The sequence below is a fragment of the Salvia splendens genome, chromosome 13, assembly GCF_004379255.2.
Source record: "Salvia splendens isolate huo1 chromosome 13, SspV2, whole genome shotgun sequence".
Classification (NCBI taxonomy): Eukaryota; Viridiplantae; Streptophyta; class Magnoliopsida; order Lamiales; family Lamiaceae; genus Salvia; species Salvia splendens.
The window spans coordinates 31,901,779-31,922,679 of NC_056044.1; the positions used below are offsets into that span (position 1 = coordinate 31,901,779).

At 38.7% G+C, this 20,901-nt stretch overlaps 1 protein-coding gene across 2 annotated transcripts; it reads right to left on the bottom strand.

Moving 5' to 3' along the window:
- Positions 1 to 13,879: 13,879 nt before the first annotated feature.
- On the bottom strand, positions 13,880 to 17,877 carry LOC121759979 (ultraviolet-B receptor UVR8-like). Of its 2 annotated transcripts, none has more exons than XM_042155570.1 (11): positions 17,529 to 17,877; positions 17,028 to 17,101; positions 16,852 to 16,936; positions 16,450 to 16,563; positions 16,153 to 16,359; positions 15,830 to 16,072; positions 15,637 to 15,680; positions 15,018 to 15,200; positions 14,804 to 14,894; positions 14,423 to 14,466; positions 13,880 to 14,332 (listed from the first exon to the last, which is right to left on the bottom strand). In XM_042155570.1, the coding sequence occupies exons 1-11, from the start codon at positions 17,722 to 17,724 to the stop codon at positions 14,210 to 14,212; spliced, it is 1,404 nt and encodes a 467-aa protein (XP_042011504.1). In that variant the 5' UTR covers positions 17,725 to 17,877; the 3' UTR covers positions 13,880 to 14,209. The 2 variants fall into 2 exon arrangements, with proteins under 2 accessions (XP_042011504.1, XP_042011505.1); XM_042155571.1 differs by having other exon boundaries at positions 15,830 to 16,066; positions 17,529 to 17,876.
- Between the last annotated feature and the right edge of the window lie 3,024 nt (positions 17,878 to 20,901).

The following is a 20,901-nucleotide window of genomic DNA, read 5'->3' on the forward strand; positions in this document are numbered from 1 at the left end:
TATTAGAGATGACAATGCAATCTTGTTTCCATAGGAGTATCTTTGATATTTAGAGCAGACGTAGAACAATTCACACGGATCACTACTCACCTCCAGCCTCATCCACTTGCTCATGTTTATACTTTACCAGCACTTTAATTTTAAAAAAATACTCCATCCGTCCTTTATAATTTGTCACCATTTAATTCGCCACATATTTTTAAAAAGAGTGAACTATATAAAAAGTCCTTGACGTTTCCATTTCTTTCACTCTAGACCCCTAACAAAAAAAAATATCCCCACAAGTGCCTAACCTTCAACCTAATCACGAATGAGATATTTGTTAATTTGTAGCCATTTTTCAGACCAAAAAGCCCTTTTGCCTTGAAGGGCATTTCAGACAATTTCATTCCATGTCGCAGTCCTGCTCTGCTATGATGATGCACTTTGCAGACAACAGGCTGCACATTGGTCAACTCAATTTTGATGTCCACAAACTACCGTGTTCCTTTGTCTATAGTTAAGAGTGTGAAATAATTTCTCATCTTCCTTCTCTCACTTCACTTCCTTCTCGCAAAAAGGGTTCAACAATCAATTCATTCGCCGTTTGAACTCTACCGTATAATCTGTTGTAAGATCCCAATTTATGTACTGTCTCCTGCCGCACTGAAATTCGTCCGTGGCTTGGGGATTTTTATTGGGTCGTAATTACAGCGGAATTTGGGTGTATTCAAAGTAGGGTTAATGGTTGTTTGGCTGGGTCGAGGTTTGTTTTTAGGATTTTATTTGTCCGTGAGATGGCGATGTTGTTGTAGTCCGATCAATTTTGGTTTATTTTGTTGCTGAATGTGGGTGGATTTTGTAGCTGAAGCTGGCTGTTTTGAATTTAGGGGTTATGTGTGGTCGGTTGTGGGGTGCAATTTTATTTGTGAAATTAATTTCATAAATAATGACATATAAATTAACTCTAATATGTTTGGGTTTGAATTTCCAATTCAGGTCGCTCTTGCAATGTCTTCTTCAAGTACGCAATTGTTCGGTTCAAGTTTCAATTGGGATTGGCCTCGTCCACCGGTTGTTCTCTGTAGTCACGATGTCGCGGCCTAGCTGGTGACGTGTAGGACGTCGGCTAATCCAGGTCGACGTTACTATCGGTGTCTATTCTGGAAGGAAGATGATTGCAGATTCTTCCGTTGGTTTGATGCTGGTCTATCGCCAAGCCAAGACACTTACTTTCAACGAATCAAGCTCGAACGAGACAGGTTTGAAGAACAACTCCGATCCAATAGTATTGTGCATGGTGATCTTGAAGCCAAATTTCGCATGAAAAGTGATGAGTGTGAAGATCTGAAGGGAAAATTGACCATGAAGACTGAGGAGTGTGCAGGTCTTACTTCAGAACTTTTTAGAACCAAAAAAACGTCCCGAATGCTGAAAATTGTAATCTTATTTTTATGCTTTGTAATTTTTTTCTTAATTTAATGGTACCACTTATTTTTTCAAGCAATGAGGGGGAATTTTGGTACTAAAAATTTGAAGTTCCACTGTCGAAATCTGAAGAATATGGTTTTTGGAACACTGTCGTATGCATTTCCCGCTTAAAAAGTGTGCACTAAAACTAACACTTTAAAGTTTTTAGTTTATAATCACTTCCGAAGTACGCATCTTCTGTTGAAATACCACCTCGCGTACACATCTCCTCAAATTGAATAACACCCGACGTACAGAACTTTGTGTGATGTAGGTTATGGGCACTTGTCATACAGAATACACCAAAGACATACCAAAAGTTCTTAAACAAAACAAGCATTAAGTTTGACAAAAGCATAGTTAAAATACACCATTGTTTACGAGATACAAAATGCATAGTTAATACAAGTGTCTTCTAATGATGATCCCTACCGATCACCGAAGGTTATATCCGAATAATGTTTGACAAAAAGGGTTCGCATTCACCATTGTTTACGAGACACAAAAAAAACCCAACACAATTGCCTCCTGTTTTAGGTTCCCAAACTACGCAAGCGCGGGTATTCAATCACGATCCCCTCGACGGCCACAACGTTGAGGCTGAGTCCTGGTCCGACGAGTGCTAGGCCTTGGAGGAAGAGTGTTATTGTCCTACAAATATCACAAAAAATTGTGATTGTTAACTGGATTTTATGGAAATTAAAAGTACAACAAGGGTGTTGAAAACTACCTGGCTTGACCGTGTAGACCGACGAGTGCTGGGACGTGATTCAGTGGGATTGGTCTACAACAAACAACCCCGGTCAAATTGAGTTTCAATGTTTATCAAAACGATAGGTGATGGTGCTCATTACCTCCTGGCTTGACCGCGTAGCCCGACGAGTGTTGGGCCTTGGAACAGTGGGTGGCTCACTTGGATCACTGGGCTGTGAACTTGAACTCTGTCCAACTTCGGTTCGAGCATCTATACGAGGATCATTAGTGCATGTTCTTCTGTTATGCCCATCTTGTCCGCACCGACGACACCTGAGTACAAAGGTTCGGAGCAAAGACTCAGAACCATTTGCATGCTGACGAACCTGTGGATCTTCACGCCTCAGTTTTTTTGGCCGTCCACGTTGGCGCTTTGTCCTAGGAGGTGCCAGTTCAAATCCAACTTCTGAGTTCTTCGTACAATAGCGTCATGGTGGACCGCAAATAATAGCGGGAGACATAGTCTGCTACATCCTTACCATTCTTGTTGATTGTAGCGATGGCGTGGGTGCATGGGATTCCATTCAGCTGCCACAGTCTGCAAGAACAAGTAAATTCCCGCATGTTCACTACGTACTGACCTGACGGTCCAGAGACTTAGTAAGAATCTTCTCCGTTCCATGTGGGTCTCCATGAAGAAGCCCTCGCCAAATACTTATCAACAATCTATTTGATAACAGGCGGCAGGGCATGAGCGTACGTCTTGTTCCACTGGCCTCTAATCTGTATCCTCTCCATCTGACTTGTCATGATCTCCTCCAACATGGTGACAATGGCCAACTCGCGAGCAATTGCTATCTTCGAATTAAAGGTCTCGCATATATTGTTGAGGATAACATCACAACAAACATGCGGAGAGAAATAAGCCTTCACCCATTTTTCCTTGGGAGCTACGCCGAGTAGGTATTGATGTGCTTGTGGATATATAATCCGCAGTGCATTCATCCGCTCAACAAACTCTTCCTGGGTTGTACTCGCCGCAAGCTCCCACAACATCTCCTTAAAATTCTCTCCGATGAAACGCTTCTTGAAGTTGTTGTATATGTGCTGCACACAGAAGCGATGCTCGCTCTGTGGAAAATCCTCAAGGATTACCTTTGCTAGACCCTATTAAATTCACCACAAATTGTTACATGTACACAACCACTGACACAGAATACAACAATATTATAATCACACTCAGAATACAACAATATTTAAAAAATCACAAGTGAAGCATTTTAAAAAAAATCACAAACAACGTATACACCTTTTAATGAAATCACATTACACATACCTTTTGATGGTCAGACATGAAGACAAATCTGGGGGCATTTTCATGTATGAGGAGGTCATCTGCCAGATAGCCTAGAAACCATTTCCACTGTTCGTAGCTTTCGGCCTCAGTCACCGCCCATGCAATAGGCCACCAACCATTATTTGGATCAATTCCCATGGTCGTCATAAGTTGGCCTCTGTACATACCACGCAAGAAAGATGCATCCAAGAAGATAATCGGACGACAAAAACGCATCCAACCCTTTTTCAAGGGCCCGAGACAAGTATAAAACCTCAAGAATCTCTGGCCCACAACTTCAGGATCCCTGAAGTTGTCGTTATGTATGTGCACACTAGAGTCAGCGTGTGTCCATTCCAGTTCAGCTTTGTAATCGAAAAGTCTCCGATACTGGAGTCCCGCCTTGCGAAAAATACCTTCCAATGCATTGTCTCTTGCTCGGTACGCCTTCATCCTGCCAACTCGGAGTCCGAACTCCTCATCCACACACTGCCTTATGGCTGCCAATGGGATATGGGGATTCGCTTTTATCTTCTCCATGTATCGCTCAGCTAGCCATTTTTGACGTCAGCCATATCTGATCCAACACTTGAGAGCATGTGTGTGCATGGTCTCTCTGCATATTCAGTACAACAAAATCGGTATCGTTGTGGGATTCGACCCGTCTTGCATATACATACCATTCACAAGACTTTCCTCTACAAATAACACGAAGTCTTTTGCCATCATTCTTCTTCACATGTACCGGGCGTCTCGTCATTATTGCGTATTGTCGAATAACCTTGAAAAAAAATTCTCTATCCTTAAAAAAATCACCAGGCTTCCAATTTGGTATATCATTTGTCAGCTTGAATGGGGTGTACTTGATTCCCTTTCTACTTAAGCCTTCCAAATCCTCTAGGTCCTCGAGATCTTGCAGCTCATCGACCGTCTCTTGCTCGAACAGAGGGTTTGAGTCTGCCGAGTTCCTTTTCTCAACAACAGGGGAGTACTTTCGCCTTTTCTTGGACCCGCCGCTGCCTTGGCCAGACCCTTCTGCTTCGCCCGATGGCTCCTCAATCCCGTCTTGTCCCGCCACCTCCTCCGGCTGTTGTTCCCGACGTAACGACTCGTAATACGAGGTAAAAATTTGTTCATTACGACACATGTTGGCCAACGAGATAAAGTGGCTGACACCATTATCATCATCTTCGTCGTTACTGCCCTCGTTATGAAGATGACATCCGTCGGGAACATAATCGGCTGACGGACAAAAAACTCCTTCATCAGCCTGTTGGGGTACATCTCCTACCACCGGTACGGGTTCTGCACACGCTGCTTCAGCTGGAGCTGACTCTTGCACTTGGGTGTCAGCTTCGGACATGAACAATTCATAGGTAATGTCCTCAATGATCGGAAAGAAATCATTGTCTACCCGTATGTCCGGCTGTGGCTGACTACCATCATCCAATACCGGTCGGTACACATCTGCTTCTACAAATACTCCTGGCCCGACCGAAGATGGTTGGTGAACTACAGATTCAGACTCAGTCGCCTGTTTAGCGACATCGACAATCGGATTGGAATGGTCAACAGATGAAGCTGTAGCTACATCCTGCAAAATGCAGTACCACAAATGCAGGACTAAATTACAAACAAAACCTAAATCACAAATTAGGTACTAAATCAATATGAAAATCACACCAATTCATTACCTCTGCTACTTGTGCATGGGAATCGACAATCGGATTGGAATGGTCAACAGATGAAGCTGTAGCTACATCCTACAAAATGCAGTACCACAAATGCAGGACTAAATTACAAACAAGAACTAAATCACAAATAAGGTACTAAATCAATATGTAAATCACACAAGTCATTACCTCTTGTACGTGTGCATGGGAGTCTCCACCTCCAGCTTCTGCTTCTCCAACATAGTCAACTACACATATTTTTTCTGCTACAAATTCCACGTCATGTATTGATACTTCTCCAAAGTCAGAGACCGGAGCTTCAGGGGACACGACTTCAAATGCTTTCGCCAAATTTTGCCTGGCTATCTCCTCAGCCCTCTTCCTCTAAGCACGATCATCTTCTAAACTTTTCGTAAGATATTCCTCGAACTCAACATCCCTATCATACCAGCCAATCATTAAAGGCTCCTGCCGTTGCCCTTCAAACTGAGACCGTTGCTTCCTCTTCGGTCTAGGCTTTTGCCTTGGCACATTCGGTGTGGCTTCTTCAATCTCTTCAATAATGACTCCTGGGGGTTTAGACGCCTTGAAACTAAGAAGCTCTTGCGCTTCTTCCTTCATTTTTTTCAGTATGGCTTGAGCCCGGGTTATCTCCACAACGTAGATGTGAACTAACTTTGTCATTATAGACGCTACTTTGAGGAAATCCTTCAGATGTGTTTCCTCAACAATGGGCAACAACGGGCCTCTGATTAAAACCCCTGCGCAATCATGACTGTACTTTGGATCACAGTAGTAGAACTCACATATCATCTTCCTATCATACTTCAACCTTAATACCATGCTCGATAGGTCTATAAGCCGGAATTTGTCTATGTTACAGAAATCGAAGTATGTCAAATGCCCACCAACATACTTTTTCGCATCATTCGTAGAGAAGAATGAACCTTCATGATGGAAAGCAACTAAAAACTTTCCAGGTGCATCCCCTATGAAGGAAGACAATAAACGCACATATAAAACTCAAACCAAACATAAACCAAAATTCACAAAAAAATCAATTTATGGAGCCTCAATCACAAAATCAATATCCGGCTGATCAAATATATATTCACAAAAAATCAATTTCGTACACCTTAAATCACAAACAGAGGATTAAAGGTTAACTTACTATATTCATCCTCTGGGACGAAAAAATCGAGGGCAGGATCTCGGATATCCCAGGTTTCTTCTTCCACATCAATGACCACAGGTGCATGTCTCGGTGGTGGTCGGCGTGGTGGCGATCGCGGGGGTATTGGTTCCCTTTTACGGCGAGAGTTTCGTGATGTGGAAGCACCTGAGGACCCAGCTCGCTTCCTTTTAGGAGCCATTCATGCAATGGAGAGCAGGGAGAATGAAGAAATGAAAACAATGGCTTGCAGTTTTAAGGCGGTAAACTCCCCTTTTTGTTATAACTTTAGGTGGGAGTCAAAATAAGCCGGAAATAATGCTGAATAGAGAAACTTTATGCAATTTTTGAAACTTGTTTTGTTAAATCACGTAGGAAGTCTTCAACACGTGTTGCAATTGTATGGGTAGTCCACTGAACAGCCGCTGACGCCCCTGACGGCTAACGTGCGTCGTCACATCACGCCATGTCGTCGCAGACATCATTGTAGAGCCGCCACTGCAGATTAATTGTGCTTTGACTGAAATGCCCTTTTAGGGTTGAAAGGTATTTTCGTCTGAAAAAACCCCATTCGTGATTAGGTTGAAGGTTAGGCACTTGTGGGGATATTTTTTTTGTTAGGGGTCTAGAGTGAAAGAAATGGAAATGTCAGGGACTTTTTATGTAGTTCACTCTTTTAAAAATGTAATATAAATTAGGTTGAAAAGGTTAGTGACATATAATCATACTTGTATATATTAGTTTTATAATAAAATATGAGGGCAAATAAGTTAATGGAATATGTGATCTATTACTAAAAATAGTAAAAATAAAAGATGACAAATTTTTTACTATAGATGAAAACGGAAATACGTGATAAATTTTCTGAGAATGAGAAAGTATACTCATACTCATACGCAGTTAAGATAAAGAAAATATCCCATTCTAGTCGACTGAAATGAGAAGATCGTAGAGTTGCCTTGGCACTCCCACTCCCACCTCCAAACAATTAAATAATACTCCTCTATTCTTTGTTAATTAAGTAGTCATTTCTATTTTGTTTTACAAAAAAGTAACGCTTTTATTTTATTCTTTCTTATTTTATTAATCATCTATTTAATATAGTCTTCTTAAACTCTGTTTCTAAAAAAGAGTCTGTGTTAATAAGGAATGGAGGGACTATAAAATTCATATTGGCCACACTCCCAATTTTGTCACGCTTATTCCTCGTGGTCTTGTTCTACTCCATTTCAAAACTATTTTCATTCTCCTTTTTTTATATCCAACCTCAGTATCACTCTATTTTACTTATTTTTCTTGTTTGGTACTTCCTCCGTCCCGCTTCAAATGATACGTTTTCTTTTTTAGTTTGCCACAATTAAGATGAAACATTTTTTGAAACTCTCTCTCCAATTAATATATCCAACCACTTTTTCTCACTCATATTAAAATATTAATTTTTCTTTCTTTCTCTATTTTAATACGTACACCCACATTTTCTCTCTCCAATTAAACACTTTAACCAATACTCCCTCCGTCCGTCATTAAGAGTTACCTTCCTTGGCGGCACGAGTTTTAAGAAATATTAAGAAAAGTGAGTGGAAAAAATTAATGGAATATGAGTCTCACTTGTATATATTAGTTTTAAGTGAAAAAGTGAGTGGAATGTGGTACCCTATTACTATTTATGGTAAAAGTGAACCGAGACTCCTATTCACAGACCGACTAAAATAGAAAAACGAGACTCCTATTCGCGGACGGAGGGAGTAATTCCTAAAATCTCATGCCGGTCAAGAAATGTGTCATCTTAGTCGGGACGTGGGAAATAGATAATAAATAATAAATAAAATCAAATTATATACTCCCTCTGTCCCATTAAATATGCAACATTTGGAAATCAGCACGGGTTTTTATGTAGAGTTGTTTTGTAAGTTAATGAAGAGAGAGTAAGTAAGAGAGATGAAAAAGTAGAGATAGAGATATTTACATTTTAGGAAATATTTCATTTTTAATAGGACACCTAAAAAGGAAAACCAATCATCCGAAACTCTATAAATACCAATCCCATCGTTACCCACATATCCTTCGCCGAAACCCAATAGAATGGCCTCCATCTCCCCCGCTGTCTTCACCCTCCTCCTCTGCTTCCACGTATCGTCCCTGGTCCACGGGCGTCCCGTCCCGGCGGACTCCAAGATGTCCCTATCAATGGACTACAATCCAGTCGACGGAGGAAACGCCGTGTCCATCGCCGGCAGCCGCAGCTACATCCCCGGTGGAGACGACACGCTGGCGGACTCCAAGATGTTCATGCTCCACAAGAAATCACTGCACTACAATCCAGTCGCCGGTGGAGACAACACGCTGGCGGCCTCCAAGATGTCCATAGACGGCCGTGGCCATTTGATGCACCCCGAGAAGTCATTGGACTACAACCCCCAGGGAGGAAACGCCGTCAGCCGCAGATACATCCCCAGTGGAGACGACATGTTGGCTGCCAGCTGGTCAGAATCACCGCCGCCGCCGTCAGTTGTAATAGAATCGGAGCCTCCACCGAAACCACGTCCACCAACTTGTTTACCCAGATGTTAATTTTCTAGTACTCCTCTGTATTTTTTGGTTTTACTATTTCTACAGTGAGTCACCCCAACCAGGCTCCGTCGTCGCCGTTATCTGTATTACATTGTCGAACATATTAAGTTGGCTTGTGTCAGTTTATACTAGTTAATTAAGGAATAATTGCTTATTCTGTGGAAGAATGGACTTCTCTCTTTTTCTTTTTCTTTTTATTGATATCTTGTGGTCTCTCCCGGCCCGACACGTTTGAGTAAGATATATAAACCCAGTTCGTGTCTCTTTGATGGCTCGTGTGTGTGTGTTGGTGAGGCTTTGAGTGGTGTGTTGACCGGTCAAGTTGAGTGTGTGGCTCGTGTTTCGCAGTTGAACGCTCAACTCGATTGGTGAGGATGTCGCCTAAATCAGTCACCATCTCTCTCAGGCCGACGGTGCTTCTTTCCTAATCTTAAAAAATGAAGGGTCTACAATGTCGGTAACTTAAGCCTATTTGTTTTTATGATAACCAATGTTTATATAATACTAATAGTATACTACTCCCTCCATCCCGAGCTACTCGCTCATTTCCTTTTCGGCACGGAGATTAAGGAATGAGTGTATAGGAAAGTCAAAAATGACGGCTGTAGGTGAAAATTTTTACTAAAAATGGAAAGAGTGCAAGTAAATTGGGACGCCCAAAAAGGAAATACGTACGAGTAGTGCGGGACGGAGGGAGTATTAGTTATGTCTTTTTTTCCTAGGTGTGTTTTTTTTATTTTGGTATCAATTTCGATATATCTTTATAAAAAATTAAATTTATTTTGACTCACCCCTACTTAAAATAAGTACTCCAGATATGTTTTATAATTTGAGTTTGAGGTTCAATAGTAAATATGATAAATTAAATAATTATAGTCTAGTTAATTAATTTAACTCGCCCAGCTTTTAGCTACTTTATATGTACCTTTACAAGACTAGGAGGGGCCCTATGTCGACATTGATCCTCGTCACTATCTAAAGTATGATATTGAATCGTCGTCTGAATTACCTCAAACTTAGCATAGTGATCATCAAATTAATCTATAAATTGCAACATTATGATTCCATTAATCATCACCACCCTAATTTTGACAAAAGTGCCTATAATATACTCCCTCCGTCCCGCACTACTTGCACTTATTTCCTTTCTGGGCGTCCCAAGTTATTTGCACTCTTTCCATTTTTAGTAACAATTTATACCTACAGCCGTAGTTGTTGACTTTGTCTATCACTCATTCCTTAATCTCCGTGCCCAAAAGGAAATGTGCGAGTAGTGCGGGACGGATGGAGTATAACCCTACGTACCCGAAACTCTATGAACTAATTCCTCATTCATCTTCCTCTTCCTCTTCCTCTTCCTCCTCCTCCTCGACTTGTCCCAGGTGACCGGGGCGCCCGAGCGGACTCCAAGATGTTTAAAGACGGTAAGTTGGTGGCCCGCTGGTCAGCATTGCCGCCACAGCATGTTGTAATTAACTTATAATATTATTATATAAACATTGGTTATCATAAAAAGAAATAGGTAATATTTAATAATACAAGTTGTCTAACTATAAATTTACTTATATAGGTATACGTGTAGCTTCAAAACACTTAAATTTCAGGTGATTGATCAGATGTAAAGAATTCTTCTTATTTTTTCAAAGTTCCACATGACACGACTTTCTTACGTTTATACTCGATTTAGTCAAAGAAGTTTAATTAACTGATCCAGTACACATGAGTTAATTAGTCGGTCATGTAATTTTGTCGTGTAATCATTAGTGGATTACATGGGGTGGGCAAGGAGCTTAAGCTCTTAATTAAATTTATTTTTAAAATTTTCTTACTATTATAAAGAATTAAATGTAATCATATTTTATGTATATTATTATATAAAAACTTATAGTATTCATAATCTAAATAATATTAAAATATAATTTTAAATACTAATATATTGAAAATCCAGCCCCTACTCATGTTTATATCTACATCCGCTACGCACATGTATTTATATCTATACATATACTCTATTTGCATAAAAGTAAACTTGCTCAAATATATTCATCCTCCACAATTTATTAAATACGGAGTATTATTCTTTGTCTCATTCAAAATCACCACTTGAATGACACATAATTTTAAATGTGATTTATATTAAATGTATTAATTAAAATAGGTAAAAACCATAATTGGATATTTAATAAGGTGAGAAAAGACATAATTTTAGTACTAAACATAGAAATATGACATTTTGTATACGACACACTAATTGGATAATATTGATTATTTACATTACAATAATGTAGTTATAATAAGAAAAATGAATATTTATAATGATGTAACATGTAAATAATAGTATAATATTGCATCGTTTATGACAATACAAACAAATAATCCTGACAATACAAACAAATAATCCACACGATGAAAATCAGTAGTATTACATTTATACCAATAGAAGAATCGAAATTTCCACTAAATTGCAAAATGAAGATGTTCCATAAATGGACAGCTGACCAGTAAGTTAAATGAAGTATATGAATAGGCCAAATACCCTATATTAACACCTTTTTTTCTTTGAATTGGGAAAATCAAACCAACAAATCTAACCAGCAAGTTCATTTAACAAGTAATATTATTACTCCCTCCGTCCCCAAAGAATATGCACTTTGGGTTCGACACGAGTTTTAATGTAAAATTGGTAAAGTAAGAGAGAGGTAGAGAGAAAAAGTAATTAAAGTATTGTTAGTGGACAATAGATCTCACCTCATTAGAGAGAAAAAACATTTCAAAATTAGAAAGAGCATATTCTTGTGGGACGAACTAAAAATGAAAGAATGCATACTCTTTTGGGACGGAGGGAGTATAAAATAATGAAATATTAATAAATTATTAATTAAAATAATAGTTAGAGCTCAATGATTGCAATCTGGAGTTATAATTCGAATTGTATTTTCTCAAATTTGAAAAAACATTAACATCTATTAACTCTCATTATAATAATTAAGTAGTGTATGATACTAAAATAATTATCTGATAAAGGAAAATTAAAGATGACAAGTAATTAAAATCATATAATTATGAAAATAGATCTCGTAGTGCATAACAAGAAAATAAATGTAAGGAAAAGAATAAAGAACTGTATGTAAATTAATACCAAAAATAATAAGGAAATATGATTAACTACAAATTAGTCCTTTCGTCCTTAGTTTTTTTCTTTACACTTTTATGTAAAGAATAAGCTATATTCATATTTCAGTTATGATGTTTCTTTACACTTTTATGTCCTTATATTTTAGGAATGAAACTGATTATCTTTCATTTAATCATATTTGGAAATGATATGATAGATGGTACTTGTAGTAACTATTTTTAAGAATTTAGTATTTGAAAAAAACGCAAAGAAAAAGGAGAAATGGAAAATATAAATAAATTGAACAGTTGACAAAATATAAATTTATGATCTACAATTAATTACTCCAATTTTTGAAAGTTTTAATCACAAACCTTTTAAAGAAAAGTAAAGAATCTTCTTTAACAAAAAAAAATACTAAAAAAATAATCACGACAAAAAACATGGCATGCGTTCGATTCTTGTGGGGCCTGCTTCTTGCACACCTTAATACCTTATTAAAAAAAATGGCTCTGAATATTAGTACTATTATTAAAAAAATTATCTTAGAGAAAGAAGTCAAAGAAGACGCTAAGTTATCTTGGATTTTCCCCTTCCCATTGATTATGACCTTTTAATTAAGATAACTATTTCACCCCACAATAATAATTCGGTATACCAACTAGTCAATTTATTTCTTGCTAAATAGTACAGTCTCACGAGTCACAATATTTATACTTTAATGGCTACACCCTTTTCTCTACTCTTAATACGATCGACTAGTTTACCAAAATTTGTATTGCTCATTTCTCGGATTATTTTATGCATGTACTTTTCTCATCCCAATATATAAATCTCAACACAACTAAATTTTAATATTCTATTGAACTCTGAATAAACACAACTATACCAATCATATACTTGTATTAATTAGACCTAGTATTAATATAAAATGGAGATTACAATCTACACCGAAGAGATGTACTAGTATAAAAATATCCTACTTGTTACATATAGATCCTAAAACTTTTCCTTTGCCATTTTTATTAGAAAACTCTTTCATTTTTATTCCCCCATTTCAAAATTCCAAGGGGAATTAAAAGGTTTCAACTAGTGCCATATTTCGTGTTGTTCTGATTAAGTAATGACTGCCAATACATTGACTTATGAAACAGCATAAATTTTATGACCAAAGTTGGGCTATATAATGACAAACACACTCTCCAGAGGTGGTTAAAAATGTATTTATAAGTATAACAATCATATACTTATTTCGGAAAATTTTTTGACTTAATTTCAGTATATTTATTTTAAACCAACAACTGAAGTTAACAAATTAAGGAATGCTAGATATCGATCAATAATGTTTTAATTCAGGCTAAATTTATCACTTGGTGGAGTCAAAATATATATTACTAGTACAACTTTTTATATAAACCTTGTTTACTGCATTCTTTAAACCACATGGCTTACCACTTAGAGATCATTACACTCTATCAATGAAGTTTACCTTTCTTGAACTATTTTCCGTACACCTTTCTACACTTGATATAATCATCTATTTTTACTAAAATTTGCATTGAACCTTTCTTGGATTATTATTTTTCATACACACCGGAAAGTATATAATTACATGTACTTTTCTCATCTTAAATATCACACTGCTGGCAATACTATACATCATCCCAAATATTTCTGTTTAATGGAGTATGTTGGAATACAATGTAATCAAATGACAAAAAATGTAATGATCATAGTAGTGTATTGTTGCATTAATTTGTTTGGTTATAAATGGAGCCAGACAATACTGATTAATTTGTTTGACATTTGGAATATACATACTCTAAAATTTGATTATGCTTATTGAACCCTGATTCCACACAACTATCACAAAAAGATAAAATCCAAGATTTATATATCAGAAATTAGACCTGAAAAAGTACAATTACAACAAGAAAGAGTAGAAAGAGACCATGAAGAGTGATGACAAGAATACATGAGAGTGGAGAGAAATTAGGTAAGAATATACAATGGCGATGACAATCGACACCGAAGAGATGTACTATTAATCAGACCTAGTTGCTAAAAGATCACCAAGCCACTGTGTGTCGACCGCTAAAGAATATGCTACACATCCACACATATCACACACCATGCCAATAATCCCATCTCATACTAACCTATAACAAAATTGTACCCGTTCCCGGCTGGGAAGGAGATGCTCAGCTTGGTGGCTCAGCAAGGAGAAGGGTGTGCCACCACCCGCATGCCACGTTTCTCGCCACATATTCATCCATCACTACTTGAGAGGGAGTATTCCGATCAATCACGTCACCCAAACCAAGCTGCCTCAGCCAAAAACATAAGTAATTAGTATCAAGAATTCAGTAGTTTGGAAGTTAATGGACAAAATAAGTAAGTATATATGATGGTACCTGCCCATATTTGTTCCATCCCCAGCAAAATGTTTTGCCATCCTCTTCATCAACAAAGAGAATGAAACCAATTAGTTTAGCATAAACCAAACCACTATTTTTTATGTTGAAAACCATACCAATGCAGAAAATGACTATCAAGTAGCACAACTAATACTTTATTTTGATATCAAACCAGCCAAGTCCTTCTAGTGTTTCCTACTAGATTACTATGCAATTAACTAGATCAAAGTTGAGGTACTTGAGAAACACAAGATGACTAACTCAAGACTACTTTTTGTTTACTTCCATATTGATAATTTATTTCTGCCTTAATGAGAATGGAAGAAAATAATGTTTCATCCAATAGAACACTTAGTTGTAATGCAAAGATCGACACACCTGTGACAACTGCACTGTGGCGGGCCCCACAGGACACTGCTTTTACATTGACGTTTTCCAGACTTGTAGCATCCAGGAGTCGAGGCAGAGTCTGTTAGCAATTCCACAAGAACACAATGTCATAAAGGGTTTTAACTTTTATTATATCTAAAGATATGGCATGCCAAGAAAACTAAAGCCCAGAAATCGGACAGTGAAAAGCTATTGTGCGTACCTCAGCTTGATCACCACCAGTTCCCAACTGACCAAACTGGTTTCCGCCAAAAGCATAAACATCACCATCAGCAGAAATGCAGATTGTATGCCAAAGTCCAGCTGCTACACCATCTATCTTGACTCCAAGTAAAGAAGACACACAAGTAGGACTAAGCTCATCGTCTGTACTTCCTTGGCCACACTAATCAAGGATTATAGAAGAAAATGAGGTTCTTACTCAAGATGGAGAAACAGTTAGGGGAGGTATATAAACTACAGGACAACGGAGAAACAACATCTATATGAGCTAATGAGGCACTACAGTCTAGATCGGGAAAAGCAGTTCGGCTAGGTGGGAGCAAATATATAAGGCTTGGTGCTACCAAAAGAAAATGCATCAAATTGGTACACACATTTGCTGGAAATCTTGATGGAAGACTCAAGTTTAGAGGTAAAGAAATTATACTAACTCATAAGCTCTGTTCTAAGGAATGGATGCAGATGATTAATATCATCAATTAAATGGTCTTCCTTAACATTTACTTCAAGAATCTTGGTGCAACAACAGCTAATATATATTAACATTGAAATCTAACACTCAATCACAAGCATAAATAACTTATACTCTCAAGTCTCACCTGCCCATATAATCCCCAACCAAAAGTTAGCAGGGCACCAGCATCTGTTGAAACAACAATTTACATCAGACAACCATTTCCAATGTTAATACTGCAGCTAAATGGAGTATTCTACATAAAGTACATCACACAATTGATTGGAAAATACAGAAAGCTGAATAAATGAGGAAATAGTATCTAGTATTTGAAATACCTGTGATGACTGCACTATGTCTACCTCCACAAGCGATTGCTTTTACATAGTTTCCGGGAACTCGAAATCCCTGGCTATCTGAACCCATGTTTCCACCAGAAAGACCCAGAGAACGACCCTTGTTGAAAGATGAATCAATGCATGGTACAGGATGAGGAGAGGATACCATTCTAATTCGTGATCCCAAACCCAACTGCCCCTCACCTCCATAGCCCCAACCCCACACTTGTCCCACATCTGTAACTTTGACAAGCAAAGTAAAATAACATCTCTGCTGATAAAGGAGCGCAATATTGAAATCAAACAATGAACAAAATGTGTACCTGACAATGCTAAGGTGTGGCGACCACCGGCAGCAACAGATGCAATCCTTACACCTGGGTTAAGATCTACTAAACAAGGGAATGCTGAAAGAGTTTCATCACCAGATGAGCTCTCAGCAGAATGCCTAGCTGGTGAAACACGTCTCCTTTTAGAAGTTTCATCAGCTCCTCTACCATCACTGGATTTCGCATGAGAACGAGGACTTACTGTAATAGAGTCACTCTGCAATAAGTCATTATGTGTACATTGAATACAGAAATTTGTACATCACTGGCCCAGAGACCATAAAGCAATACCTTGATCAGTCATTAGTGAACCCTTCTCTGTGTTTAAACCAGTGGAAGGATCCCCAATGACCTTGCCAGAAGGTACACATTCTTTCCATCCCCAAGTGTAAACCTCCCCAATGACTGCATCCAACCATTAAAATATCAAGGAATTGATACAAAAAAAAAAGTACAAATTACACGGCTTACAAAACATGCAAATCAAGAATACATGCTGTACTCTAGGAATAGGTTTTCGGTTCTCTTTCCTTTTAAATGGCCATTAGTTTATAACTACATTTGATAGCCCAATAAGCTAAAGCAGGCTAGTTAAGTTCCTTTTAGTTCAAATTTACCTTATACCTTTGCACATGCTTTTATATGTAAAATAGCATCAAGTTCTCTTTTTTATCATAAACACTTCATCCATACCTGTTGCAGAAACACAGTGTGCCCAACCAGCAGCCGCTTTTGCTATTATGGCCTCTTCAGGAAGCGGAAAAGGCTCTGGCATTTCCTTAACAACATCGATGAAAAGAGCAGGTTATGGACAAGGTAATTGCAAAAGCTAAACTACAAGTAGAAAAAAGTATGTAACTTTCCATTACCCCATGCTTCCCAGATGTCACATAGCTTTGTCCCAAGTCATCAGTCGATCCCCATGTAATGAGCTTCCCTGAGTCTGGAAAAAGGCAATGAACTTATAACTGCTTAAATCTCTCTCAAGTTAAACTCGAGGACATAGCAAAATGCACCATATTTCACATTCTTTTAATAACTAATGCATTATGAATAAGACAACTTGGCTCAAGAAGCATAACAAATCTTCAATAATGTTTTTCCAAAGATAAAAATTGGCATAATTTCACCAAGGAGTCCTTCATCCGCCACAAACTAATTAGTACAAAATTACCAAGAATTGAGAATTTCATCTGTTTGAAAAAGAAAACAAAATTGAAAAATAACAGAACTCTCAAACAGAAGTCAACCAATAGACCATAAAACTTTCGATGCAATATTAACTCTAGAGATTTGGAAGGAAACTTCAAATCCAGAATTCAAAACGGAGAAAGTTGAAGTTTTTTGCAGAAACAAAAGCTCCAAATTACCTGAAATAGCCATGGCGAAACCACAGCCACCGCCACAAACATCCTTCCACGCATTCTCGCCGGGCGGAAGCCGGACCACCACCGGCGACAAAATAGGCGCTCTCTGCGGCAATGCTCCGGGCAAATACCCCCACATATACACCAACTTCTCCTCCATTTTCATACCTTCTTCACCTCCTTCCCCATCAACATTCATTCCTTTATCCCTTTGGACTTGAAATTGAATAAATTAACTTCCTAATTTCAGCAAACAACAACAAGAAGGGAAAATCAAAATCGTTGAGACTACAGAGAAATGACAAGCTGAGCTAAGTTGAGAGGGAAAAGTGCCCTAAAGCAATGGAGGAAAAAAAAGGGAAAACAGAAAAGAAAAAAAGACAAATGGAGCGTATCAATTTCGGGCAGGCAATGGTGACACGTCGGATACTAACGTGGCCTACATTCCACGTGGGTGACTGTGAGCCGCGAGATGCCTGCGCCATTCTCCTCCAGGAGTTGCAGGAAGTTTCTGGAAGGTTGGAACTTGGAAAGGTTTTCATCTTACAAATATAAAAATGTTTTCACAACGTTAATAAAATTAAATTTATAAGCGCCCACTTTATGAGATTAATTTAACATTCATAATAGATTAACACACTTAGATAATGACACATAAATTTAGGAGATGTTTGTGTTGAATGGAGAGAGTAAGAAATGGAGTAGTTTTTTTTCTAAAAATAGAAATGTGAGGAGTATTTTTAATGGAATAAACTAAAAAGGAAAGTGTAACATCTATTATAAGACGGAGAGAGTATTTTTTTTTCATAAAAGCATTTCATTTATCTGAAAAATGTACAATAAATAAATAATTTCAAAATTTAATTTAAGTATGTGTTAGTAGGGTTGTTTAAGTATTCAATGTACTCAGTTCATCATTAATCGCCCAAATTTACCATTTTTATTTATTCGTAAATAATTGTCTCATTTATTTTTTATTTACTAATATTTTTATAATGAACCCTGTCAACTAATTTCATTTTATTTATATTTTATTATAAAATTATTAGTATTATAAATAAGATCGCCTTCTTCTAATTTTTTTTATTAACTTTTTTATTTATTTCTTAAAAATCGAGCTAGCTCTAGTGAGCCTCTTGTTTGAAGGATGGAAGAAGTAATTAATTTACTTAAAACATATGCGCCCCTACTTTCAATCACATCTTAGAAATTTGGACCAAGTTGGCTACAAGCTACAACCACTACAACCAATAAGGGCACCCGCAACGCTGTGCCGTTGCGGTTCCTATGCCGTTCCGGCGGAACGGTTCCGCGGCGGCACGCGTTGCGGGGTGCGTTCCGTCGCCGTTCCTATGCCGTGCCGCGTTCCGTTCCGGAGGAACGCGGAACGGAACGTTCCGCCACGAGCCGAGGCGACGTGGCGGCCTCCCATTCGACGCGTGCAGCCCACTCGCTGCCCCGCGAGTGGGCTTCGTCCGGTGACGCAATAATTAATTTTTTTTAAAAAAAATCGAATTTAATATAAAAAAAAAAAAAAATTGCAACGGTAATGAGACCGTTTTTTTATATCCGTTTTTTATTTTTTTAAATTTTTATTTTATTTATTTACTCTATAAATACTCCTATTTCATACCCATTTCAATCACAAACACACATCTATTCCTCTCTATTTCCACCCCAATTTTCATCTCAAATCAACTATATTTTCCTTCTCCCAAATTTAATCAAACTAATGGATCCTTATGAACAAATGCGTCAAATATTGGAACAATCACTTGAAGAAGATCGACGACGGGAGGCGGAAGAAGCCGCGCCACCCCAACGACGCTCCCGTACGTACATCCATCGTAACCGGGAGGAAGCCGCCGCAAGGTTAGTACGCGACTACTTCTGCGATAAACCGGTTTGGGGAGATACGTACTTCCGTCGCCGTTTCCGCATGGGGAAACCGTTATTTCTCCACATCGCGAATACTTTGGCAGCCCGGGAAGAGTTCTTCCAGGAAGGGTTCGACGCGGTCGGCCGTCCCAGCCACACGACGCTGCAGAAATGTACTGCAGCAATCCGCCAGCTTGCGACTGGACAAACGGCCGACATGTTCGACGAATACCTCCACATCGGAGACAGCACTGGGCGAATGTGCTTGCTCAAATTCTTCCAAGGCGTCCGGGCAGCCTTCACCGACGAATTTCTCCGAAGGCCAAGCACGACCGATTGTCAGTTCCTGCTCAACCTTCACGAAACAGTGCACGGATTCCCCGGGATGCTCGGCAGCGTCGATTGCATGCACTGGCAATGGAAGAATTGCCCGGTGGCGTGGAAGGGGTCCTACACGAGCGGCCACAAAGGCACCCACCCAACCGTTATACTTGAGGCCGTTGCCGACTACCGCCTTTGGATCTGGCACGCGTACTTCGGGGTCCCTGCGTCGAACAACGACGTAAACGTGCTCCACCAGTCCGACCTCTTGATCGAAGTTTTGGATGGTAAAGCGCCGGCCATCAACTTCTTCGCCAACAACCGGCTTTATAAAATGGGGTACTATCTCGCCGATGGCATCTACCCGAAGTGGCCTACCTTCGTGAAGACGTGCAGTGGGTCTGCGAACCCAAAGCAGACTCTTTTTGCGCAGAAGCAGGAGGCTGCTCGCAAGGATGTGGAGAGGGCGTTCGGGGTTCTCCAAGCGCGCTTCAACATCATCAAAGCCCCGGCTCGTACGTGGTTCATGGAAAACATGGTCGACATCATGTATACGTGCATAATCTTGCACAACATGATTGTCCAAGACGAAGGACCCGAGGCGGGAAATTGGTTCGACGACGAATCCCCCGGAAGCTCAACCGCAAGTAGTCCGCCTCGAAGTGGAGCGCATCCGTCTATACAAGAACGGTTATCTATTCGTGCAAGGACACGCGACTCTAGTGCCCACACCCAACTCCAACATGATCTAATTGAGCACATTTGGGCAAATTTTGGCGGATAAAATTATTAAAATTGTGTACTTTTATTTTTTTAGGATTTTAATTGTATGCTTTTTATTTTTTTACGTTTAAGTTGTAATTTTTTTTAATGTTGTGTGTTTTTTTAATAAAGTGTGTTTGTTTTTTAAAGTGTGTTTATTTAAATTGAATTGGGTTGGAAATAAAAAAAAATGAAATTGAATTAATAGTAATTTAAGGAACGGTTAAGGAACGGTTAAGGAACGGAGGGTTGCAGGTTCCGTTCCTTAGTTAAGGAATGGAGTAAAAAAGTACAGTGGGGCCCTCAAATAGTGGTTTAAGGAACGGTATAGGAACAGCGTTGTGGATGGCCTAACATCATGTAATAAGATCCTTCGATATCAATATTCAATAAGATCAAATTAATTTTAGGGCAC